Source organism: Acomys russatus, chromosome 16, assembly GCF_903995435.1.
Source record: "Acomys russatus chromosome 16, mAcoRus1.1, whole genome shotgun sequence".
NCBI lineage: Eukaryota > Metazoa > Chordata > Mammalia > Rodentia > Muridae > Acomys > Acomys russatus.
In genome coordinates this window covers 42,107,450-42,133,915 of record NC_067152.1, presented here as the reverse complement: position 1 = coordinate 42,133,915, position 26,466 = coordinate 42,107,450, and the positions used below count along the sequence as shown (strand labels likewise).

At 45.2% G+C, this 26,466-nt stretch overlaps 1 protein-coding gene across 2 annotated transcripts in view; it reads left to right on the top strand.

Moving 5' to 3' along the window:
• Nucleotides 1-26,466, top strand: part of Rnf157 (ring finger protein 157) — a 72,296-nt gene that overhangs the window by 30,605 nt on the left and 15,225 nt on the right. For both annotated transcript variants that reach the window (XM_051159081.1, XM_051159082.1), the window contains exons 3-8: nt 21,364-21,452; nt 23,123-23,269; nt 23,768-23,885; nt 24,569-24,635; nt 24,892-24,935; nt 25,166-25,213. In XM_051159081.1, coding sequence (XP_051015038.1) covers nt 21,364-21,452; nt 23,123-23,269; nt 23,768-23,885; nt 24,569-24,635; nt 24,892-24,935; nt 25,166-25,213 — 513 coding nt within the window. The remainder of the gene's footprint in view (nt 1-21,363; nt 21,453-23,122; nt 23,270-23,767; nt 23,886-24,568; nt 24,636-24,891; nt 24,936-25,165; nt 25,214-26,466) is intronic.

Sequence of the window (26,466 nt, the reverse complement as noted above, 5' to 3'; positions counted from 1 at the left end):
AGTAATTGATGTTTTCTTTAAGTTTTTTTGTTTGTTGACAGGATCTCATGCCAAGGCTTACCTTCATCTGCTGATCTGTCTTCACCTCCCTAGGGCTGTACTGGGGCTTTTGGCTACTTTATTTGGGTTCCTATTTCTACCACCTTTCTCCATCTCAACCCCTCCAACCCCTGAATACTAGGCAGGTGAGAAAGAGGTTAGCGGGGAAAGGGGTGTAGACCTCTTTAGACTACTTCCTGCTGAGTAGAGGCGTCCAACCTTCATCATCAGAATACCAGCAACCAGCAATCCAGCAACCAGCAGTCCAGCAATAGCAAAAGCAGCACTAGGGGCAGCAGGCCCTCTTGGGGTTCTCCCATTTATACTCTTTTAAAGGTTCCCAGAATTAGAAGCCAGGCACGGTGACACACGCCTGTAATCCCAGCACTCAGAGAGGCAGAGGCAGGTGGATAGCTGTGAGTTCAAGGCCAGCCTGGTCTACAAAAAGCAAGTTCAGGACAGCCAAGGCTACACAGAGATACCCTTTTGTGGGGGGAGGGGTAATACACACACACAGAGAGAGAGAGAGAGACAGAGAGACAGAGAGACAGAGAGAGAGAGAGAGAGACAGAGAGACAGAGAGAGAGAGAGTTCCCAGAATTAAATTATCTGCAGCTGGCAAAAATCATGCTCCTGCCAGAGCACAAAACCCATTATAGCCAGCTGCTGTGGACAGTCTGAAGCAGCCCCATATCCCACACCTAGGATTAAAATGAAAATATATTTACATAATATAACTGGGTTTTTAAAATATTTTTTGTTTTTATTTTATGTGCATTGATGTTTTGCCTGCATGTATGTCAATGAAAGGGTGTCAGATCTTGGAGTTACAGACAGTTGTGAGTTGCCATGTGAGTGCTGGGAATTGAACCTGGGTCCTTTGAAAGAGCAGTCAGTGCTCTTGACCGCTGAGCCATCTCTTCAGCCCCATAACTGGGGTTTTGTTTTGTTTTTTTTTTAAGAAATCAAAATTTGCCGGGTAGGGAGAGAAGGAAATAAAAAGTCTCATTACATAGGGCTAGGGTTATATTAAAAAGGACAGGAAACTTGCATTACCTGTGGAGACATTTTTGTCTTTGCATTGACCTGCTTCCCGTCTCACCGAAGGACTTCTACGTTCAGTGGAGCCCACAGAGCCATCCCAGGCTGTGGTGATACTCTACCATCTAACTGGCTCCCCTGCTTCTCCTAGTGTACCCCTGGCTGCTCAGTGCACAGTGCTCTGTGCCTTCCAAATGGGGCCTTGGGCTATTTTATCTAAACGTTGGAAAAGATGTGTCTTGTCATCTGCAGAGAGCTGAGCTATGAGGATAGGCAACAGATCCATGGCTGCCAGTACCTGAGGGACAGGAAAGGAGACGTGGCTTAAGGTTGTGGGTGTGGACACTTTGGCTTTATTTTTTATTTATTTATTTTAATTTTTTTTTTTTTTTTTTTTTTTTTTTTTTTTTTTTTTTTGGTTTTTCGAGACAGGGTTTCTCTGTGTAGCTATTTTTTATTTATTTTTGTTTGTTTGTCAGCTTAACACAATCTGGAGTTATCTGGGGAGCAAAACCTCTATTGAGAAAATGCCCTTATCACATGACTTTCCTCAGTCTGACAGTTGTAAGATAAAATAAACCTTTTCCTCCACAAATTGCTTTTGGTCATGGCTTAATCACAGTCATAGGAACCCCAACTAAGACACTATCTTCCGGGGCTAGAGAGATGACTCAGAGGTTAAGAGCACCGGCTGTTCTTCCAAAGCTCCTGAGTTCAATTCCCACAACCACATGGTGGCTCACAACCATTTATAGTGAAATCTGGTGCCCTCTTCTGGCCTGCAGGTGTATATGCAGGATGAACATTGTATACATGATAAATTTAAAAAGTTAAAAAAAAAAAAAGACATTATGTTTCTTTCTCTCTTTTGAAATAGAGTCTCTTACTGTGTAGTCCTGGCTGGCCTGGACTCACAGACTTCTGAGTGCTGGGGTTAAAGGCGTGCACCACCAATACACCTGACAAGAGTTGGAATTTATATCTCTGTTGGAGGGTGGCTTCTCAGTTCCAAAGGCTCAATTCCAGTGTTCTGGGAAAGCATAATCTCTACAGTGTCACAGCAAAGTAAAGTATATTCTAATTGCATTTACTCCAAGGGCTTTGGGATTTAATTGCTTTTATTTTATTTAGTTGCTTATATTCCGTTTGCATATTCTTTTTTAAAGATTTATTTATTTATTTAGGTGTAGCCCTGGCTATCCTGGGCTAACTTTGTACACCAGGCTGGCCTCAAACTCAGAGATCTACCTGCCTCTGCCTCTCAAGTGCTGAGATTAAAGGCATGTACCACCACCACTTGGGTATTTTTGTTATTTTTAATTATGTATATATGTGTGAGTATTCACACATGTAGGGGGGAACCTCAGAGTGGCATTATGAAAGAGAAAAAAATAATCAGAAGAACAAAACAGGCATTCCAAGTAGAATTCATTACTGAGAGTGATGTCATCACTGTTCATCACTGATGCTAGCCTATATTTTTGTGGCATACCTTTATTTGGTCTCAGTTTCCCTATAAGATAGACAAGGGCTGTAAATCTTGTTCTACAGATGGAGACACTGATGTCCAGAGACATTTATAATGACTTGTCTGTGTGTCCTCTACCAAGTCAGTGAGAGAACACAGACAAGGTTCTGACCTGGCGTCTGGTGTCACACTTAGATTATTAAATCAATTATCTTAAGAAATACCAAGTACCAAGCCAGGGTCAATGGTGCATACCTGTAATCCCAGCATTTGGGAGGCAGAGGCAGGTGGATCGCTGTGAGTTTGAGACCAGCCTGGTCTACAGAGTGAGTTCCAGGCCAACCAGGCTGCACAGCACAACCTTGTCACATAAAACAAAACTGCTTGGTGACCTTTCTTTTCCCAGTTATGTTTGTGAGTGTTAGTTGTACATATGTGCCTGAGAGGCAGGTATTCACAGTGTAGTGAGTCATGCTGGGGCACACACTACTCTTTTGGAGACCTGGTCACTCACGCAGTCACTCTTCAGCATGTATTTCTGCACCTGCTGATCTCATCACACAGGTGGCACAGAGATAAGATCAAAATGGGTTTTCCCCTGGAGCTCACAATGTCCCACAGCAGCGCTCTCTCTCTCTCTCTCTCTCTCTCTCTCTCTCTCTCTCTCTCTCTCTCTCTCTTCCTCTCTCTCTCTCTCTCTCTCTCTCTCACACACACACACACACACACACACACACAGAGGAAGGTAGGAAGCTGAGTGCTGACACTTTTACAGAAGCGCAGGTGAAGGCGCCATGTGGTGTAGGTGATGCTGAGAGAGGAGTGCAGCAGACAAGCCTCAAAGCATCTGGCTGCAGGAATTTCCTCGAAATGTCTTTGAAACATACTGAAACCAGCGCACTCTCACCCGTTTCCTGTTGCTGGTGGGTCCTTTACGGGAAACTGTACTTACTGATACTGCATTTCAAAGAAAATTTTGGTTAATTTTCCTCCTTTTTTTCTTTTTTGGGTGCCCACTCAGGCTTTGAACTTGTGATCCCTCTCTCTCTGTCTTCTGAATGCTGGGATTACATGTATGACCACACCCAGCAATTTTTTTATTTTTAAAGATATAGTACATTTTTTTCTTTCTTTTCTGTTTTTTCTTTCTTTTTTTGTTTTGTTTTTTGAGACAGGGTTTCTCTGTGTAACCACCTGGCTGTCCAGGACTTATTTTGTAGACCAGGCTGGTCTCTAACTCAAAATGATCTGCCTGCCTCTGCCTCCCGAGTGCTGGGATTAAAGGCATGCGCCACCTCGCCTGGTGAATGAATTGTCTTTTACTTTGCAGCAAAGTTGCAGCTTCACTGTATAAAAGCAGCAGAGCAAGCTGGGCGGCACTTGGGAGGCAGAGGCAGGTGGATCGCTGTGAGTTCGAGGCCAGCCTGATCTACAAATCGAGTTTAGGACAGCCATGGCTACACAGAGAAACCCTGTCTCAAAAAACAAAATAAAACAAAAAAAAAGCACAGCAAATGGAGTGAATTGCAGAATTGGGAGTGTACTGTTCCTCATCTGACATTAAGCAGACACTTATCTACTCCCAGGTATTTTCAATGGGGAAAACTTAAGTGTTTTTACAAATAATTCTGGGGAGTAGGGGTGTTTTAACACACAGTTTCTCTGTGTAGCCCTGGCTGTTCTGGAATTACTTTGTAGACCAGGCTGGCCTTGAACTTACAGAGATCTGCTGGCCTCTGCCTCTGCCTCTGCCTCCCAGAGTGCTGGGATTATAGGTATGCGCCACCAGGCCAGGCTCATGCCTAGCTTTGTAAAAATAATTTTAAAGCCAGGTGTGATGGCGCATGCCTTTAATCCCAGCACTCTGGAGGCAGAGGCAGGTGGATCACTGTGAGTTCGAGGCCAGCCTGGTCTACAAAGTGAGTCCAGAACAGCCAAGGCTACACAGAGAAAAACCAAAAACAATTTTTTAAAATAAAATGTCTCACTTTATGTTGTGTGCACATGTATGCACTGCATATTCAAGAAGAGGTTAAAGGACTTTCCCCTTCCATGTGGGTCCTAGGGATTGAATTCACTGAGGTCATTGCCTTTGGCATTTGGTGACTACGCACTGCGCTTTCTCACTGGCCCCTTTTTACTGGATATTGATTAATACAAAATTTAATCTCATGCTGGGTATGGTGGCACACCCATTTAATCCCAGCACTCAGGTAGGCAGAAGCAGATGGATCTCTGTGAGTTCTAGGCCAGCCTGGACTATGCCGCAAGTCAAGGACAGCCAAGGCTACACAGAGAAACCCTGTCTTGAGGGGAAAAAAATACAAATTTTAATCTCATAAATTATCAGATAACTTCCTATTATATATTTTATTCATAAGGAAATGGAGGTTTGCTAGGGTAAAACAACTTGTCTAAACCAACACACACCTGTTTTTCTATTTCAAAGTCCTAGTTACAGATTTTTAAACATTTTTTATTTAAACAGTCTCACTCTGTAGACCAGGCTGGTCTTGAGGTCACAGAGATCTGCCTGCCCCTGGTTTCTGAGTGCTGGCATTAGAGGTGTGTCCTACCATACCTTCAGCGTCACAGTTTTGTGGTTTTTGTTTTGTTTTTCCAGACAGGTTTCTCTGTGTAGCCTTGGCTGTCCTGGACTCACTTTGTAGACCAGGCTGGCCTGGAACTCATAGTGATCCACCTGCCTCTGCCTCCGGAGTGCTGGGATTAAAGGTGTATGCCACCACTGCCCAGCACAGATTTTTTTAAAAAAAGATTTATTTATTTATTTATTATGTATACAATGTTCTGCCTGCATATATGCATGCCTGCCAGAAGAGGGCACCAGATCTCATTATAGATGGTTATGAGCCATCATGTGGTTGCTGGGAATTGAACTCAGGATCTCTGGAAGAATATCCGGTGCTTTTAACCTCTGAGCCATCTCTCCAGCCCCACAGATTTTTGAACAATGCTGTATCATTGCAGACATATTCCTTGTATCATTGTTTACATAGTATCACGGTGTTCCTTGACCCACTGTTGATCAGTCTTGATCTGCTGGTCTGGACAGTGCAAGTCTATTTACTGAAAATTACCCCTTTCCGTATTTTGTTAGAGACCAGTCCCTAAATCCTCTTGCTGAACTCTTGCTTCCTACTTAATTATGGAGCGGTGCATTCCTTACAGGTTATTACCTGGCATAAAAGAGTTTTCCTATGAATGGCCAGGCTGAGAATTATAAACAACTTACACTGATGATGTTGGAGATAAGTAGCAGGAATCATCTATTTTATCACATTTATTCATTGGGGATTGTTTTTATGTGTATGTGGTGGGTCTGGGGGACGCACATGCCGCCACACTCAACATGGAGGGCAGAAGGCAGCTTACAGGAGTTGGTTTTCTTTCCACTTGTGTGGGTTCTTGGGATGGGACACTGCTGTCAGGCTTGGCAGCAAGTGCTTTCGCCCATAGGGCCATCTTGCTGGCCCATGAATTGCTTCTTAAAGAATGACTTACCTGTTCTACCGTCTTTACTTTAAAATCTTTTAAATTTGGAGCATGGCCCTTTGATTGTCTGATTGTCTGTCTGAGACAGAGTCTTCTTAAGTAGACCAGGCTGGCCTCAAACTGTCAGTTCTTCTGCTTCTGCCTCAGAAGTACTGGGATTGCAGGCATGAGCCACCGTGCCCGGCCAAAGCTCAGGATCCTAATGGTACCCAAGGAGTCAGCCAAAAGTAGCAGAACTATGGAGAAAAGCTTACTCAAAAAAGAGTTGGTGAGGGCCTGGAGAGATGGCTCAGAGGTGAAGAGCACTGACTGCTGTTCCAAAGGTCCTGAGTTCAATTCCCAGCAACCACATGGTGGCTCACAACCATCTATAATGAGATCTGGTGCCCTCTTCTGGCATGCAGGCAGAACACTGTATAAATAATAAATAAATGAATCTTTAAAAAAAAAAAAAAAAAGAATTGGTGGTATTGAAAAGTATGGCTTAAGGAGTGGGAGGGTTCAAAAGGGTGACTGGGGTGCTGAGTACAGAGGAATGCAGAGTACCCAGAAAGGAAGAGGATGGAACACAGGGTGTGGGGGAAGCCCATGTGCCCTGAGATCTGAATTTTATCTCTGACTTTGACCATCTAGAAGGTACAATTGTAGCTACTAGATCTCAGTGTACAAGACAAAGAAAATAATTCAGCTGGTTGGCTTAACCTTGGCTGCTCATTGCTCTTGGGGGATGTCTAAAAGGCAGACAGGGGTTTCCAAAGGCTCGGGAACTTTGCAGGACAAGATGAAGCCAGTAATACCTTGTTAAGTTAGTTTCGGAGTAGATTGTCATCAGTTCTCACACATCTTTATTTTAATAATTTGGAAAGTAAATCTAGGAGACATACACTGTGACTTTTTATTTTATGCCGTTTGTTCTCCTTAAATAGGATATCTGAATTTCAGGATCAGCTAAGGAAAATACAGTCTCATAGTTACTGATTGAATAATGGCTTTCTTCCAAGGGCTGCATTTCCAGATACACAGGCGAACCACAGTAGCTGGGATTCTGCAGATAATTGGCTTGCAGAACTAACTGTTTCTAGGCAGGGCTTGGTGGTGCATGCCTTTAATCCTAGCACTTGGGAGGCAGAGGCAGGAGGATCGCTGAGTTTGAGGCCCGCCCGCTGGTTTACAAAGCAAGTCCAGGACAGCCAAGGCTGCACAGAGAAAGAATTCACTGTTTCTGATATTGATAGCACTTCTCTTTTCTGCAGCCAGAGATGAGATTTTTATGCCAGGAACTTCGCAGTATCTTTTCTTCCAGGAGCTCAGGAGACTTAGCAGCTCTCCTAAGTTATCTGGGCTCTCACATCAGGAGCTTTAAAGTAGGTTGACACAGAAGGACAACTTGGAGGTTCCCAACTTGAAGACCATCCTAGGCTTTTAATTTCTCGTGTGCTTTTGAAACAGGGATGAAGAGTATTTTGCTTTCATTGCCCTTGTTAGTAATTGGGCAAAAAGAAATGTCTCTGTTTTTAAAATTCTGGAAACTAACACTTTCAAATGTTTCTTTGGGGAAAGTGTGTGTGTGTGTGTGTGTGTGTGTGTGTGTGTGTGTGTGTGTGTGTGTGTGTGTGTGATTTCAGAACTGCCTCTTTAAAAATAGATTTTGTCTCTGAGCTGTGTTACTGCGAGTCTCCTGATGAGAGTCAGGAAGTGTGTGGAGGAAGGGTAGCCTGTCTGTGAGGCGTGGCTCTAACTATTAGTCAGTATTTACCAGTCACAGGAAGGAAGGGATGACTGTCTGCTTTCCCTATTTTATCTCCTCCTAAAATTAGTTGCTCTTAGTGAAGAAGCCCTCGTCACTAGAAGCAGCCCTTCTGAGGGCAGTCTCTTAGAACTGTAGGACGACTAGGTAGTGTTCCACTCTGCCGCGACCCAGGTTTCCTCACAGGAACTTGGGATCCGGTGAGTGTTTGTCACCTAAGCAGTCCACATAGCTGTGTAGAGTCACAGCGGTGCTGAGTCAAAATGCAAACCCTCAGAAAGAAATTGTGCCTGTATGTCATCAAACAAGATGTGCATGATTTTATGTTTGCCTTGCTCTGAGATAGGCTGTTTTCGCAGCCTTGTTACCTGTTATGTTAACAGAGTATTGCTTAATTAGATAATTGCTTAATGAAATACTTTGTAAAAGGTCAACATTAGGTGTGATGTCATATGCTAGGACATTGGTCCTGTCCTTTTTTTTTTTTTTTTTTAAGATTTATTTATTTTGTATACAGTAATACATCAGTATGCACCAGATCTCATTATAGATGGCTGTGAGCCACCATGTGGTTGCTGGGAATTGAACTCAGGACCTCTGGAAGAGCACTCAGTGTTCTTAACCGCTGAGCCATCTCTCCAGCCCCGGGTCCTGTCCTTTTTTAAATGTTTATTTATTTTTATTTTACGTACATTGATATTTTCCCCGCTTGTATATGTGAGGGTGTCAGATCCCCTGGAACTGGAGTTATAGTTAGTTGTGAGCCGCTATGTGGGTGCTGGGAATTGAACCCAGGTCCTCTGGAGAGGCAGCCAGTGCTCTTAATTGCTGAGCTATATCTCCAGCTCCTGGCCCTGTGCTTTTTGCCAGGAGGCATTGCATCCTAGTTAGTAGACTAATAGAGGTTGCTTTCTTGGTGAACTTCTTTGGTAGCCAGATCCAAATACAGCGTTTGTGTGTCCAGTCATTCTGTGGCACTTGGTTGGGGTCAGCTTCATAGTTTTGGGTGAAGAGGAAGCTTTTGCATGTTGTTGCTTTGGTGACCACATTTTCTTAGATTGCTGACCAGCTCCCTGTTAAGGCAGAAAAATGAACGAGAGGGGAGTTTATTATAAGCAACAGTGATTCTGGTCTGCAGCAGGCATGATGGTTTGTCTCAGGGGTATAGCTGACTAAACAGCAAGTCCATATTCTCATCACAGTTCTACCAAGAAATGCATGGGAGAAAATGGACCATGACTTTCCCCCTCTTTGGTTTTTCAAGACAGGGTTTCTCTGTGTAATAGCCCTAGCTGTCCTGGACTCGCTTGGTAGACCAGGCTGGCCTCACAGCCTGAACTCACACCAATCCGCCTGCCTCTGCCTCTAGAGTGCTGGGATTAAAGGTGTACACCACCATGCCTGGCATATGGACCATGATTTTTTTTAAAAAATCATTTAATTAATTTATCAAAGACTAGTACACTGGACTGGAGAGATGGCTCAGAGGTTAAGAGTACTGACTGCTCTTCCAGAGGGCCTGAGTTCAATTCCCAGCAACCACACGGTGGCTCAAAACCATCTATAATGAAATCTGATGCTCTCTTCTGGTGTGCAGGTGTACACACAGACAGAACATTGTATGCTAAATAAATAAATAAATAAATAAATAAATAAATAAATAAACGAGTAACAGTTGTGTCTCACACTCTGACCCCCCACATTCACTAAAAAGAAAAAAAAAAAAAAGAATAGTACACTGTAAGGGCAGAGCACAGTAACAAACATACTGCTGTCTGCCCCCACCAGATAGGTCTGATATAGCACAGGTTGCCTTCAGCTTACTACATAGCCTTGATCCTCCTGCCTCAACCTCCCAAGTGTTGGGATTACAAGGGTTTACCACTAAACTGGGCTATAGCATATTGTGTGCTAGTTTGTTTCTGAGACAAGGTCTTACTAGGTAGCTCTGGTTGTCCTGGAACTCACTATGTAGACCATGTGCCTCTGCCTGCCAAGTGCTGGGGTTAAAGACGTGTGCAGTTCTGCCAGCTTGCATGTGGTTAAGGTAGATTCCAGGTGATGTTCTGGTCATCACTACAGAATTACTTAAACCTCAAACATTTTGATTTTATGAAGTTGGGGGAGGTAATATGAATTTTGAGAAAGAAAGATGTTAGTGGGAGAAAGTAGTAAAATGTGAAGATTTGTAGATGAGTTAATTCGTTCTGTTTACATAAATGTTAACATTAGAGTAGTTAATGCTTCTGAGGTATGAGTGAAACAAACTTTTAAAAAATAACGAGCCAGGCGGTGGCCCTGCCTTTAGTCCCAGCACTGGGGAGGCAGAGGTGGGGGGTCTCTGTGAGTTCAATGAGCCAGGCGGTGGCGGTGCCTTTAGTCCCAGCACTGGGGAGGCAGAGGTGGGGGGTCTCTGTGAGTTCAAGACCAGTCTGGCCTACAGAGCTAGTTCTAGGATAGCCAGGGATACACAAAGAAACCCAGTCTAAAAATCAAAGGAAGGCAGTGGGGGAGTGGGGGGTGGCGCATACTTACAGTCCCAGCACTTAGGAGGCAGAGGCAGGCTGACCTCTATAAGGTTCAAGTCAGCCTAGTCTATAAAGCAAGTCCAGGACAGCCAGCGCTACAAAGAGAAACACTGTTTCCAAAAACCAAAGGAAAATAAAACAAAAAACCAACCAACTATACAAAAACGAAGGAAGGAAGGAAGGAAGATTGAGCAGGGAAGTGGTGGTGCACACACCTTTAATCCTAGTGCTTGGAGGCAGGCACAGGCAGATCTCTCTGAGTTTGAGGCCAGCCAGGGCCACACCCAAGGCCACATAGTGACATCTGTGCATCCCCTCCCCCCAAAAAACCAAACCAACCAAACAAGAAAACCCCACAAAAACAAATAATGGCGTTGAAGCTGCATGACAGGTGGATCTGTGTGAATTCCAGGCCAGCCTGGTCTACAAGGTGAGTTCCAGGCTAGCCAGCGTATATAGGGAAACCCTGTCTCCAAAAGAAAAAAAAGAAAGGAAAAAAGGCGGAGCTTATAGGAAATGTGCATCATCATTAAGTGAAAAAAGCAAAGAATAAACTGGATGATCCTATCTTTGTAAAAATATTGAAAAATAAACTGAGGGTTGGAGAGAGGCTTCGTGGTTAAAAGCGCTGCTCTTCCAGAGGACTCAGGTTCTATTTCCAGCACACAAATGGCAGCCCACAACTGTCTGTAACTCCAGTTTTAGGGGATTCAAAGCCTTCTTATGGTAGCTGGACAGATGGCTCCGTGGTTAAGAGCACTGGCTGCTCATCTATAGCACCTGGGTTTGATTATCAGCGCCCACAAGGCGGCTCACAACTGTCTGTAACTCCAGTTCCAGGGACTCTGACGCCCCTCTGGTCTCTCTGGGCACCAGGTACACTTGTGATGCACAGACATACATGGCAGGCAAACACCAAAAACAAAAAAACGCTGAGTGTGGTGGCGCACACCTTAATCCCAGCACTTGGGAGGCAGAGACAGGCGGATCACTGTGAGTTCGAAGCCAGCCTGGTCCAATAAGTGAGTCCAGGACGGCCAAGGCTACACAGAGAAACCCTGTCTCAAAAACAAAACAAAACAAACCAACAAAACCAAATAACCAACCAACCAAACAAACACTGTGTTCTGGCCTCTGCAGGCCCAGGCATGGTACACACAGTCGCAGAGAATAAAACCCAAATACATATAAAGAAGTAATTTTAAAATAAGAAAAGAAATCTAAGAGAATACATGTAAACTGGCCGTGGTTGTATGCTCCTATTCTCACGGCACTTAGGAGGCTGAAACAGAGGATCATGAGTTTGGGACCTGTCTGGGTCTAAACATAAAAATGTGTGTGTGTGTGTGTGTGTGTACGCGCGCACAGGCACATGCGCGATATGTTTAGGAGGGAACGTGGACAGCTTCATTTTGTACTGTCTGTATTTTGACAAGAGTTACATCTTTTCCTAATAAACATTTCTTGCTTTTTTAGGTAAGGAAACATTCACTCTTTAAAAAAAAAAAAAAAAAAAAAAAAAAAAAGACCCTCACAGATGTATCTTAGTCCATAGTGAAATACAATGAGATACAGAACCGTCAGTGTGTTTGTTCCTCCAGTGTGGTCTCTGACTGAGTGCTGTAAAATCAGTTTAGCAAAGCGAGGGTCCTTTGTCCCCATCTCAGAGCAGCTGCATCAGAATCTAGCAGCAGGGCTCTGAGGTGGCACTTAAATGACCCAAGGTGGCCCTCAGCCTGCGAGCGTCAGAATCAGCATTAAGTGGGGAAGCGGAGCAGGGTGGGAGCGCATGGCGGCGGCTGTGTGCTTATGAGCGTGCTCCACAGACTTTCTTCCTGCTGCCTCCTGACATCGGCCTTTATTTCTAGAGTGGCCCAAAGGGATAATTCCCTGCCTGCCTTCCTTCCTGCCTTCCTACCTTTCTCTTTTTTTAGACACTAGGGATTGAATTGAAATTCTTTTAAGTTTCAATTAGAATACAAACTTGTCAACCACTTGTGGTTTTTTAAAGATTTTATTATTAATGTGTATGAGTGCCTTGTCTGCAAGACTGTATACCTACCACAGATGTCAGAAGAGCATGCCAGATTCCTTGGGACTAGAGTTACAGTTAGTTCTGAGCTGCCATATGGGTGCAGAGAATTGAACCCAGGTCCTCTTAGAGGACAAGAGATATTCTTAGGCCGGGCGTGGTGGCACATGCCTTTAATCCCAGGACTCGGGAGGCAGAGGCAGGCGAATCGCTGTGAGTTCGAGGCCAGCCTGGTCTACAAAGCGATTTCAGGATAGCCAAGGCTACACAGAGAAACCCTGTCTCAAAAAAAAAAAAAAAAAAAAAAAAAAGAGATATTCTTAACTGCTGAGCCAGCCTTTGAGTGCCCCTCCTTTTAATGATGTTATCCTATTCCCACGGTGGCCACAAAATATGGATGGTTTCTATTAAGTGGAAAAAGGCCAGAGCATTCTGATCAATGATGTTGTCAGGGGAAAAAGAAAAGGAAAACAACAACAACAAACCCAAAAAAGCCAAACCTTCACACTTACATCTTTCTGAGGAGCCACAGGGACAGTCCATAGCTCATACTGCTCACGCTACATGTGTGAGCAGACCTGCCTCTAGAGCACACAAATCCATGAGGAGCTGCTTAAAATCTGTCTGCTGGGCAGGAGAGATGGCTCAGAGGTTAAGAGCACTGACTGTTCCTCCAGGGGTCCTGAGTTCAAGTCCCAGCAACCACATGGTGGCTCACAACCATCTATAATGAGATCTGGTGCCCTCTTCTGGCCTGCAGGACAGAATACTGTATACATGATACATAAATAAAAATTTAAAAACTGTCTTCTGCCAAGAAGAGACTTGATACCCTATGAGCATATAAAGGGGTAGGAAGGCCCCCTCAGGCACAGTCATAGAGGAGGGGAGTAGGGGGAAAATGGGAGGGAGGGAGGAATGGGAGGATACAAGGGATGGGATAACCATTGAGATGTAACAAGAATAAATTAATTAAAAAAAAAAAAACTGTCTTCTGGGGCTGGAGAACAAACCCAGCCTCTGAGAGAACTTGCTGCTCTTCCACAGGATCAGAGTTCGATTCCCAGTACTCGTGTTAGGCGGCTCACACTGCTTGCCACTCCAGCTCTCGGGGATATGAAACATTTTCTTCTGGCTCCCAGGGACACCTCCATATACACACAATAAAACTTAAAGAAAAAGTTTTATTGAAGTTTATTGTTTTTTTAATGAATGATTCATAGTCTTTGTTTATGGACAACTGGGAATTGCCTAGTACTTTACAAATGGGAGCAAAATACTGGGTTTTGGTTTTGGTTTTGGTTTGGTTTTCTCTGTGTAATAGCCCTGCCTGTCCTGGAACTCTCTTTGTAGACCAGGCTGCCTCGAACTCACAGAGATCTGCCTGTCTTTGCTTCACAAGTTCTGGGAGTAAAGGTGTGCACCACCATGCCTGGCTTTGGTTTTGCTTTTTGCTTTTTGTTTTGTTTTTGAGCCCAGCTTGGCCTCAGACTTCCTGTATAGCTGAGGTTAACCTTGAACTCTGATCCTACCTCCACCTCTGAAATACTGAGATTAGCAGCATATGCCACTGTACCAGCTAGCTTTGTTCTTATCTAACTTGTACTATGACCATATTTCCTACAAAAAAAAGAATTTTTTTTTCATTCGGCTTTCAGGAAGGTTGACAAGATGTTTGAAATCACCATGACAAGAACAAGATTCACAGTGTATGATTTATAACCCTATGAAAACAGACACTGCACACCTGTTCAGATGAGGGCCCAAACCAGCAGTTCTGTCTTTGGGCACCAGGTGGCACTTTCCTGATGTAAGAAAGACGTTTGTTCAGGGAACTAACACCAGGGTAGAAGGCCAAAGAGAAACTTTCTCTGCAGACGCAGGCAGCGGTGCCTCCACTGCCAGACCCCTGGCTCCAGCACATGAGGTCTCTGGTGGAACTGTGGAATTATGCTGCCGCACAAGGCTTGCAGTGTCTGGGGCGTCAGACATCCTCTTCACTCTATTCTCTACCAAATTCAGTGCTCAAATGTAGTGCGGATGGTGAACAGATGGTGAAATGTCCTTGCTCTTGCCATCACTAACACATCTTTCCGCATTTTGGGCAAGCTGCAGTGTCCTCCAGCATCGCCGAGCCCCACATGTGAGCTGCTGTCTTCTGCAGTTTCTGTTAAATCTCACGGACAAAGGCGTTTGCCATGCTGTGCCCAGTGGAGACCTCCAGTATTCTTGTTGAAGTGTAAAGGAGGGAGCCGTTGCCCGTGCTTCTGTCCTTGCTGAGTCTGAGCGTAAGGTGTGGTCTGGAGGGTTTTGACTAGCTTCCAGAACCTGCATGGAGCTTGTACTGTGCGAGATGGTTTGATTTTCCCCACGTGCTCCTCAGTTCCAGTTGGGGTTCTACCTACTGTTCCTGAGCCTTGGGCGCTTCTGAGTCCTGGCTGCTGTTTTCTCCTCTGATTACCAGGCACTGAATGGAAGCCTCGGACAAGCTAGACAAGTGCTCCCCCACTGAGCTATTCGCCTAGTCTCGGGTTTTGTTTTTGTTTTTGTTTTTCAAGACAGGGCCTCTCTGTGTAGCCTTGGCTGTACTGGAATATATTTGTAGACCAGGATGGCCTCGAACTCACAGCAATTTGTCTGCCTCTGCCTCCCAAGTGCCGGGATTAGAGACCTGTGCCACTACGCCCGGCAGGTTTTTTGGTTTTGTTTTTTTAATCTGCCAAAGGAGGCTGTTGGCATTGACATTGTGCATCTGTTCAGTAGCCATCAGGGTTTGAGCTTCTTTTGGTTATTGGTCTCTCCTCCAGGAGCTCACAGGTTGCCGGGAGAGGAGGCTTGCCTCATCTTAGGAACAGGAAGTAAGAGTTTATTGACCTAGGGCTGGATGGCAGCACAACATACATGTGAATACAGTTAGTGCCACTGAACCGGGTGGTGTGTGTGTGTGGAGTGAACATGTAAATGTCATGTTATTTCTACTTTACCACAGTTTAGAAGAGTGAAGTAGGGCAGGGATAGGGAGATGGCTCACTTGGCAAATGCTAAGGACCTCAGCTTAGTTCCAGGCCTGTGGTGGCACATGTGTGAAATCCCAGTGATGGGAGGTGATGACCGGTGATCCCCAGGGCTCACTGGGCAGCCTGATGAGTCCAATCAGTGAGCTCCAAGCCAGTGAGTGACGCTGTCCCCCCAAAACCAGCCTGGTCTACATAGCAAGTTCCAGGGCAGCCAGGACTTCATAGAGAGACCCTGTCTCAAAAAAACCAAAATAAACAAATAATGTCTTTAAGGTTTTTTATATCAGGCCTCTGGGTTTCTCCAAAAGAGAAAAAAGAAAATAAAATGATTACTTTGCTACTCCAGAAAAAATGTTAATCCCAAAGTCATTTATTTTGGCTTTAGAACAGCTTTAGCATTTGTGTCAGATTTTTCTGCCTAATTACTTTTTGCTTAAGCTTATTTTAAAATTGTTTTAAATTCCTTTAGCCTAGGAAGTGGGGGGTGAAGAAATGGACCACAGATGGGAGCTGGACTAGAATTTCCGTTTTCTTGTATTAAAGCCTCCTGTTACACTGCTCACAGAGCAGTTTGGCAAAATGGCTTTTAAAGTCTTAAAAATATGCTTACTCTTTGATCCAGTAATTCCACTCCTAGGAATTTGTCCCAGAGAAATAATCAAACAAGCATGCAGAATGCAGGAATAAGGACATCTACAACACACAACAGCAAGAAGCAAAAGCAACTGTTTAAATAAAGCTTGCAGATATCTCTACGTGGTGTCAGAATTGTGGACTTTGGAAAGGTTTGCCATTTCTTTAAAATGAAAGAGACCATTTAGTCACGTGTGCTCTGTGAAACACTGCAGGAGAGAAAGGGCAGGAGTACACTCTGGAAAATAACATTTCTATTAACTCTGATATTGTGAGTGATAAAATTATGACTGAGCTTGAGCTTGTGTATTTTGTTTTTAAAGTTTTCTGCTTAAAGCCAGACAGTGGTGGCACGCAACCTTTAATCCCAGCACTCAGGAGGCAGAGGCAGGCATGTCTCTGAATTCTAGGCAAGTCTGGTCTATAGAGTAAGTTCCAGGACAGCCAGGGCTACACAAAGAAACCTGTCCTGAAAAACCAAAACTAAAATAAAATAAGTTAAAAAGTTGCAGGCTGGTATTGTGGTGCATGCTGTAATATAATTTATATAGGAGGGCTGGAGAGAGAGATGGCTCGGAGGTTAAGAGCACTGTCTTCTCTTCCAGAGGTCCTGAGTTCGATTCCCAACAACCACATGGTGGCTCACAATCATCCGTAATGAGATCTGGTGCCCTTTTCTGGCATGCAGGTGTACATGCAGGCAGGATACTGTGTAATAAATAAATATTTTTTTAAAAAATAATAATTTATTTATTAATAAATAAGGTATTGTGGCGCATGCTGTAATATGATTCATATAGGAGGCTGAGGCAGGAGAATTAGGGGTGTTCAAAGCCAGCCTACGAGATACTGTTTCAAACAAAACAAAAACACCTACAAAGTAAAAGTTTGTATGTAATGCCTACAAAGTGAGCCATTTGAATACACATAACTTAGGTGGAGGGTTTTGTAGGGGGTTGGGGAACATTTGTCCACAGCCTCACACATGTGTGTAGTGAGTGTACTTGATTTCGTTCATTCCATTCCCCTCCCCACTGAACCTCTTTTTCCCAGCAACTCTTTCCTCTGCCTCCGTTCCTCCTCACCTCTCTTCTCTCCCTTTTTCCTCCCCTCTCATCTGGCCACATGGTGGGTGGTATTTTGCAGCATGGCCAGCTAACATGGCCACATCACTGAAGAAAATTCCTCCTCTCCTGCCTTCCTTCGTAGTCCTGTCTATCCTGGAGCTTAGGATGTAGAGCGGTTGGCTTTGAACTCACTGAGATCCTCTTGTCTCTGCCTCTCAAGTGCCACCATGCCTGGCCCCCTTTTTCTTTCTGAGCTGAAGTTCTTATAGGCCAACCTGGCCTGAACTCAGGGTACCTTGAGATAGATAATCTTCAACTTCCTTTTATTTGGTTTGTTTATTTGTTTGTTTTCCCAAGACAGGGTTTCTCTATATATCCTTGTCTGTCTTGGACTCACTTTGTAGACCAGGCTGGCCTCGAACTCACAGCATTCTGCCTGCTTCTGCTGAGATTAAAGGCGTGCGCCACCAGGCCCGGCCCAATCTTCAGCTTCTTTTTTTTTTTTTTTTTTTTTTTTTTTTTAAGATTTTATTTATTTATACAGTACTCTGCCCCCATATGTGCCTGCATGCCAGAAGAGGGCACCAGATCTCATTACAGGTGGTTGTGAGCCACCATATAGTTGCTGGGAATTGAACTCAGGACCTTTGGAAGAACAGCCAGTGCTCTTAACCTCTGAGCCATCTCTCCAGCCCCCTTCAGCTTCTTATTCTTCTGCCTCTTCCTCTCCTGTGCAGGTACTCCGGCATGTTCCAGCACATCCAACTGAATATTTAAAACAGTGCTACTCCTTGACTTAGTAATTCTACTTTTAAACACTTTAAGAATGTTTATGCCGGGTGGTGGTAGCCCACGCCTTTAATCCCAGCACTTGGGAGGCAGAGGCAGGCGAATCACTGTGAGTTCGAGGCCAGCCTGGTCTACAAAGCGAGTCCAGGACAGCCAGGGCTACACAGAGAAACCCTGTCTCAAAAAACAAAAAGAATGTTTTCCCTTTTTTTTTTTTTTTTTGAGGCAGGATCAGAGAACTCTGCCTTTCTGTCTCCCAAGTGCTGGGATTAAAGGTGTGTGCTACCATACCTAGCTTGATACTTTTTTTTTCTTTTGATTTTTTTAAAGATAGGGTTTCTCTGTATAGCCCTGGATGTCCTAGAACTTGCTCTGTAGACCAGGCTGGCCTTGAGCTCAGGATCTGAGGATCTCAGCCTCCCCAGTGCTGGGATTAAAGGCGTGTGCCTCCACTGCTAGCACTTAAATGTGTTTCCCTCGGGTCATATTTGAATATGTGAATTATTAGCAATGACATTGACAGCACTAAGAGTCGAGTGTACTTTACTTTGTATTAGGTTGTTTTCCCAGTAAAATAGTCAATGCCTGTGAAAGCACAGTGAGGCCACACCACAATATCCTGTTTCTTGAACCAGCACTGTGGAGACACAGTTCTTGAGCTAGGAGACCCACAGTGTACTGCCTAGCCTACTCACAGCCATCTCAGTTTGTGAGTACTCTCTGTGATGTCCCAGCAGTGACAGAGAGCCTCCCCTCCAAGACCCCACGCATCAGTAAGCAATGCGTGTTGGTAGGCTCTTGAATTATATTGCCCAAAGAACAAGGACACAGAGAACATTTTTAGGCATCCCCAGTAAAGTGTTCTGTTTCCCCTTTATGGCTGTCTCAGAACTCAGAATCCAAACATCCAGATGGGGAAAGAAAGTGTGTGAATGATGAAGCCAGCACTAGTGTGTGTGTATGTGTGTGTGTGTGAGATGAAGCCAGCGCTAGTGTGTGTGTGTGTGTGTGTGTGTGTGTGATGAAGACAGCGCTAGTGTGTGTGTGTGTGTGTGTGAGATGAAGACAGCGCTAGTGTGTGTGTGTGTGTGTGTGTGTGTGTGATGAAGCCAGCGCTAGTGTGTGTGTGTGTGTGATGAAGCCAGCGCTAGTGTGTATGTGTGTGTGTGTGTGATGAAGCCAGCGTTAGTGTGTATGTGTGTGTGTGTGTGTGATGAAGCCAGTGCTAGTGTGTGTGTGTGATGAAGCCAGCGCTAGTGTGTGTGTGTGTGTGATGAAGCCAGCGCTAGTGTGTGTGTGTGTGTGTGATGAAGCCAGCGCTAGTGTGTATGTGTGTGTGTGTGTGAGATGAAGCTAGCGTTAGTGTGTGTGTGTGTGTGATGAAGCCAGCGTTAGTGTGTATGTGTGTGTGTGTGTGTGTGATGAAGCTAGCGTTAGTGTGTGTGTGTGTGTGTGTGATGAAGCCAGCGCTAGTGTGTATGTGTGTGTGTGTGTGTGTGTGATGAAGCCAGCGCTAGTGTGTGTGTGTGTGTGTGTGTGATGAAGCCAGCGTTAGTGTGTATGTGTGTGTGTGTGTGTGTGATGAAGCCAGCGCTAGTGTGTGTGTGTGTGTGTGTGTGTGTGTGAGATGAAGCCAGCGTTAGTGTGTATGTGTGTGTGTGTGAGTGACGAAGCCAGCGCTAGTGTGTGTGTGTGTGTGTGTGTGTGATGAAGCCAGCGCTAGTGTGTATGGGTGTGTGTGTGATGAAGCCAGCGCTAGTGTGTGTGTGTGTGTGTGTGTGTGATGAAGCCAGCGCTAGTGTGTGTGTGTGTGATGAAGCCAGCGCTAGTGTGTATGTGTGTGTGTGTGTGTGAGATGAAGCTAGCGTTAGTGTGTGTGTGTGTGTGTGATGAAGCCAGCGTTAGTGTGTATGTGTGTGTGTGTGTGTGTGATGAAGCCAGCACTAGTGTGTGTGTGTGTGATGAAGCCAGCGCTAGTGTGTATGTGTGTGTGTGTGTGTGATGAAGCCAGTGCTAGTGTGTGTGTGTGTGTGTGTGATGAAGCCAGCGTTAGTGTGTATGTGTGTGTGTGTGTGTGATGAAGCCAGCGCTAGTGTGTGTGTGTGTGTGTGTGATGAAGCCAGCGTTAGTGTGTATGTGTGTGTGTGTGTGATGAAGCCAGCGCTAGTGTGTGTGTGTGTGTGTGTGATGAAGCCAGCGCTAGTGTGTATGTGTGTGTGTGTGATGAAGCCAGCGCTAGTGTGTGTGTGTGTGTGTGTGTGATGAAGCCAGCGCTAGTGTGTATGTGTGTGTGTGTGTGATGAAGCCAGCGCTAGTGTGTGTGTGTGATGAAGCCAGCGCTAGTGTGTATGTGTGTGTGTGAGATGAAGCTAGCGTTCCTGTGTGTGTGTGTGTATGTGATGAAGCCAGCGCTAGTGTGTATGTGTGTGTGTGTGTGTGTGATGAAGTCAGTGCTAGTGTGTGTGTGTGTGTGTGTGTGAGTGATGAAGCCAGCACTAGTGTGTGTGTGTGTGTGTGTGTGTGTGTGTGATGAAGTCAGCACTATGTGTGAGTGATGAAGCCAGTGCTAGGGTGTGTGTGTGTAATAAAGCCAGCACTAAGTATGTTTGTGTGAGTGACAAAGCCAGTGCTAAATGTGTTTGTGAACGATGAGGCCACTGTGTATGTGTGTGTGAGTGATAAAGCCAGCACTAAGTGTGTGTGTGTGTGTGTGTGAGAGAGAGAGAGAGAGAGAGAGAGAGAGAGAGAGAGAGAGAGAGAGAGAGAGCCAGTGCTGTGTGTATGTGAGTGATAAAGCCAGCACTGTGTGTGTAAATGATGAAGCCAGCGCTAAGTGTATGTGTGTGTGTGCGTGTGTGTGTGTGTGTGTGTGTGTGTGTGTGTGTGTGTGTGTGTGTGTGTGTGACTAAGCCAGCACTGACCCCCAGGTGCCCTTGTAGCTCAGGGCTAACAAACTTCTCTGTGTGATGAGCAGAGGGGATTGGCCTTCAGTGTGTGCAGGCCTCTGCCCTGCATACCTGATAGGGCTCTCTTATTCCCATTTGCTAAATTCTGATGATACTGATGTCTCCCCTGAAGGAAGGGGTTTGCAGGTCCTCCCTGTCATCTGAGGTCAAATGGAAAAGCTTTTTGTGGTCAACTTGATCATAGTGAGTCCTTTGGTATTTAGAACTTAATGAGAGTTATTTTTTGTTTTTGTTTATTAAATTAACTTTCTAACTGTTGAACACTAACCCAAATAAATTTCATTTAAAAGAGATAAAACAGATAAATCGTGCTTTTTTGACACCGTGTTGAATCCTGTTTTTCCCACCAGCAGTGACCTTGGACAAGCTGACATGCTGGGTTAGAGGCTGCTTCCTGTTAGGAGTGTGACTCTCCGCCTGCCTCTCTTCTTGGGGCTGTTCTTATTCCCCCAGGGGCCTGTTCCAGGTGGGGACAGTTAGGGTCTTTATAAACACACTGCTTCTCCCATGTTGTTTCTGACAGTTTCCTTATGCTGCCCCACCTCCCCAAGAACCTGTGAAGACTCTGAGAAGCCTGATCAACATCCGAAAGGACACGCTGAGACTTGTCAAGTAAGTTCCCAAGGGCTCAGGCCAGGTCCCAGGTGCTTCTGCTTGTAGGGAGACAGATACTCTGCAGGGTGTGTGTGTGTGTGTGTGTGTGTGTGTGTGTGTGTGTGTGTGTGTGTGTGTGTGTGTGTAAGAGCAGCTCCTGCCAGGCCCACAGCCTCCTCCAGACTAAAGGTTGCTAGCTACCAGGCACTGCCTAGGCTCTGGGCCCTAAGATGAGGCCCTACCATGCTTGTGTTCTTTGGAGTGTGGGCACTGTTTTTTTGTTTTTGTTTTTTCCCGCGACAGGGTCTCTCTGTGTAGCCTGGCTGTCCTGGACTCACTTTGTAGACCAGGCTGGCCTTGAACTCACAGAGATCCACCTGCCTCTGCCTCCTGAGTGCTGGGATTAAAGGTGTGCGCCACCACGTCTGGCTTGGGCACTGTTCTGTTCAGGAGGAACTGTCACCTGTCCCTGCATTTTAAATATTATATCCATTCTGTAGATCTAAATACAAAGAAAAAGAATTGTTATTAAAGGAAATGGGGAAGTTTGCAGATACCCCCAACAAGCTCATGTAGTAATGATATGTTTGAATTAAGAATATAGTCCTATTTAAGTTGGTGGTGGTGATGTACACTTACAGTTCTCTCAGCAGGCAAGAGGTGAAGGCAGGAGAATAGAGTTTGAGCCCAGCTTGAGCTTTACCACAAGACACGACACACACACAGAGGGGGGAGGGGGCGCGGGGAGAGAAAAGAAGAAGGAGAAGAAGAAGAGGAGGAGGAGGAGGAGGTGGTGGTGGTAGTAAGTGGACAGTGCACGGCTAAGAAAGGCACGACTGTGAGTCCTGCTGGAGGGAGCTAGGCAGCAAGAGAGAGCGTTTATGAAATCACAGTTTAGGAAGACTCCAGGTGCTGTGCTGATAGGGCAGTGATTTCCATACAGTGTGGAGACTGCAGAACTCTATGGGGCAGAGCAAGGAAGGGGACAAGCCATGTCTGTAGTAACTGGGCTATTTAGAAATGTGCTTGCTGCCCGTGTGTATGTCCAGAAGAAGCTGCAGAGCAGAGGAGGAAGGCTCGCTGGTTTCTAACAAGTAGAAACTCAGCCATGTGATTAGTTAAAGTAAACAAACAAAAACAACAAAGTTCTGGTGTAAGCACTCACATAGACTGTGAAATCTAGTAAATGTCCTAAATAACCCAAAGATGACCCTGTATAGTTACAGTGAAGACACAAACATGTCAATAATATACACATATAATGTTTCTGGAGCTAAAGAAAAATAAGGGCGGGTTTTGTTGTTGTTTTTCATGTGTTTGTTTTGGTGTTTTGTCCGCATGTATGTCTCTGTGTGGGTGCCAAATGTAATGAACTGGAGCTACAGACAGTTATCATATGGGTTCTGAGAATTGACCCTCGGACCTCTGGACTAGTAACCTGTGCTCTTGACTGCTGAACCAACTCTCTAGCCCAAAAGAATAAATCTTAAAACCTGATCCATGCCTGGTGGTGCACGCCTGTAATCTCAGCATTCAGGAAGCAGAGACAGGCTGATCTCTGAGTTTAAGGCCAGCCTACAGTGAGTTCCAAGACAGCTAAGGCTATGCAGAAAGCCCTGTCTCAAAACCAAACAGCAACAACAAAGTCCTGTTCCATTGCCCCAAAGGCTGTCTTTGTGATTTCTCAGATGTGCTGAGGAAGTGAAGAGCCAAGGAGAAGAGGCAGGCAAAGCTAAGGTCCACTACAACGTTGAGTTCACCTTCGACACAGATGCCCGGGTAGCCATCACCATCTACTATCAGGCCACTGAAGAGTTCCAGAATGGTATTGCCAGGTAAGAGCGTAACAGGGGAGCTACTGCTTCCCAGCCTTCTGTGCCCACCCAGGGAGAAAAACATTCTGTTTCTTCAGCTAGGCAGGGTCTGGACCTTGAGTTTAGATTTTCTTTTCCAGTCTTTAGCTCCTTTCCTATGGATGTGCGGATTAAATATGTAAACCTGCCAGGCGGTGGTGGCACATGCCTTTAATCCTAGCACTCAGGAGGCAGAGGCAGGTGGATCTCTGAGTTCGAGGCCAGCCTGGTCTACAAAGCAAGTCCAGGACAGCCAAGGCTACACAGAGAAACCCTGTCTCAAAAAACAAAACAAAACAAAAATAACAATATGTAAACCTAGTAATAGTTCCAGGCTAGAGCAAAGAAGTAGCTTAGCAAGAAGGGCTTTCTTCCCTAAGTCAGCGCTGGTGGAGCCTGACAACAGGCCTGAGGCAGTGGGGCTGTCAGACTGTCTGGGCTGAATTCTAACCTTAGCTCTGATTCTCACTTTATCTATAGCTACATTCCAAAAGACAACAGCCTGCAGTCTGAGACAGTGCATTACAAGCGAGGGGTGTGCCAGCAGTTCTGCCTGCCCTCCCATACCGTGGACCCCTCAGAGTGGACAGAAGAGGAGGTAGGTTGCCTTGGCTCAAGGTCGTCACCACCAACCCCCCACCCCCACCCCGCTACAACTCCCCTCCCTACACTTACCTAGAACCTGTGCCAGCAGCAGGGCCTCTGTCCAGATGCTGGAATGCCATGCTCAAATGTTAAGCCAGGGGGCCTCTTCATGCTCTTCAAAGGTCTACTTAGTTCACCTTAAGAACATACCTTTTGGGGCTAGGAGAGATGGCTCAGTGGTTAAGAGCGCTGACTGCTCTTCCAGAGGTCCTGAGTTCAACTCCCAGCAACCACATGGTGCTTCACAACCATTTGTAATATGATCTGATGCCCTCTTCCAGACTACAAGTGTATATGCAGACAGAGTACTGTATACATAATAATAAATAAATAAACCTTTAAAAAAAGAAAGAATATACCTATCCTTGTTCATTTTTCTATTCCAAAATAACCTATTAGCTGAGGATACTGTAAGAAAGCCATGCTTAAAGAAAAGGGAGCTACAGGCTAGGGACTTTTATCGCAATGAGTTTTTGTTTTGTTTTGTTTTGTTTTGTTTAAAGAACATAGACAGCCTTAGGTTAAGCAGACCTGGCCAGTATGCAGAGATGATGCCCCTGAGCAGCACCTCCCTTCTATGGACGGACAAGTGTGCAAGCACGTGCATTGTCTGTGTTTTCCTTCTCTTCCCTGCAGCTTGGCTTTGACCTGGACCGAGAGGTCTACCCTTTGGTGGTGCATGCTGTGGTGGATGAAGGAGATGGTAGGGAGACCTATGTTTTCTGTGCTGTGCCCAGAACCACACACCTCTGTGGGTCTCTGTCAGACAGGTCTACACTCTTTCCTTTCCCATCCTGCAGTGAGGGCTGGGGTTTATAATGGTATTTATAACGTGCCCCTGCTAATGGTAGCCTAGCGTCGTTGGTCTGCCAGTCTGTGGGTTCTGGAGAGAACAGGGGCACGGGAGGGGCTAGGGCTCCGTTGTCCGCGTTCTTCAGCCATGTGCCTGTTTCTTTCAGAGTATTTTGGCCACTGCCATGTGCTCCTGGGCACCTTTGAAAAGGTAAGCAATTTTATCATGTTTTGCTCTTCTTCCTCATGTCACCCCTCTGCGGAAAGAGTGTCACACTGGGGCTGCACTTGAGACGATTTAGCTCTGCCACCCTCACTGCCATGGTCGTTGGTCCCTTAGGCCCCCATGTCCTCTTCTCCCGGGTAATAAGGAAAGTAGCAACAAAATAAAGAATGCTTTCTGCACTCCCTCCTGGTGGTAACATCCTGCTTTTATTCCAGCACACAGACGGGACCTTCTGTGTCAAGCCCCTCAAGCAGAAGCAAGTGGTAAGTAACTGAGAGCCAGCAACTCTTAGCACTGTCCTCTCTTTTTCTTTTTTCCTGATTTTTTCAAACTTTAAAAAACTATGTGCTCTTGTTTCCTTCCCCTATTCTTTCTTTTAATCAAAGAAGATTTTTGGAAGGGGATCACTTTTGTCTGTTAGAAACTACTTGGGTGGCCCAGAAGGAACACTGACTTTTCAAGCCTTTATTGTGCCTCCTGGGCCACAGTCATCTTGAGAAGTGAAAGAACAGGACCTGCCTCCTGACATTAGGGTGAAGAGCGCTCTTTTTACTTAGAATGCCACGATTAGAAACATTTCAAGCAAAGGATGTCATTCAGGGCCCATTAGAGTCCTCAGCATAATTTATCCTAGGGTTCCTTTTCTAAAACTCAGCTCCTTAGCCATCTGCCGCCATAAAAAATAATCATCAAGATTTGCACATGTGAGCCAGGCGTGGTGGCGCACGCCTTTAATCCCAGCACTCGGAGGCAGAGGCAGATGGATCGCTGTGAGTTTGAGGCCAGCCTAGTCTACAGAGTGAGTCCAGGACAGCCAAGGCTACACAGAGAGACCCTGTCTCGAAAAACCAAAAAATAAAAAATAAAAAAAGATCGTGTGTGTGTGTGTGTGTGTGTGTGTGTGTGTGTGTGTGTGTGTGTATGTGTGTTTTCTGTGTAGACCAAGCTGGCCTCGAACTCACAGAGTTCTGCTTGCCTCTGCCTCCCAAGTGCTGGGATTAAAGGTGTGTGCCACCACACCTGGCCATTATTTTTATAGTATTTAAACTGAATTTTTTTTTCCTTTTTCTTTTTCTTTTTTTTAAGATTCATTATTTACTATATATACAGTGCTCTGCCTACATGTATGCCTTTATGCCAGAAGAGGGCGCCAAATCTAATTATAGATGGTCGTGAGCCACCATTCGGTTACCAGGAATTGAACTCAGGACCTTTAGAAGAGCAGTCAGTGCTCCTAACCTCTGAGCTATCTCTCCAGCCCAACTGACATTTTCTTTCTTTCTTTCTTTCTTTCTTTCTTTCTTTCTTTCTTTCTTTCTTTCTTTCAGTTTTTCAAGACAGGGTGTCACTGTGTATCCTTGGCTGTCCTGGACTCACTTTGTAGACCAGGCTGGCCTCGAACTCTTCCTGTCTCTGCTTCTCGAGTGCTGGGATTAAAGGCGTGTGCCACCATGCCCAGCTGACATTTTCTTACACAATGAATGTTTACACTTTGACATATATCCTCTTGAGTCCA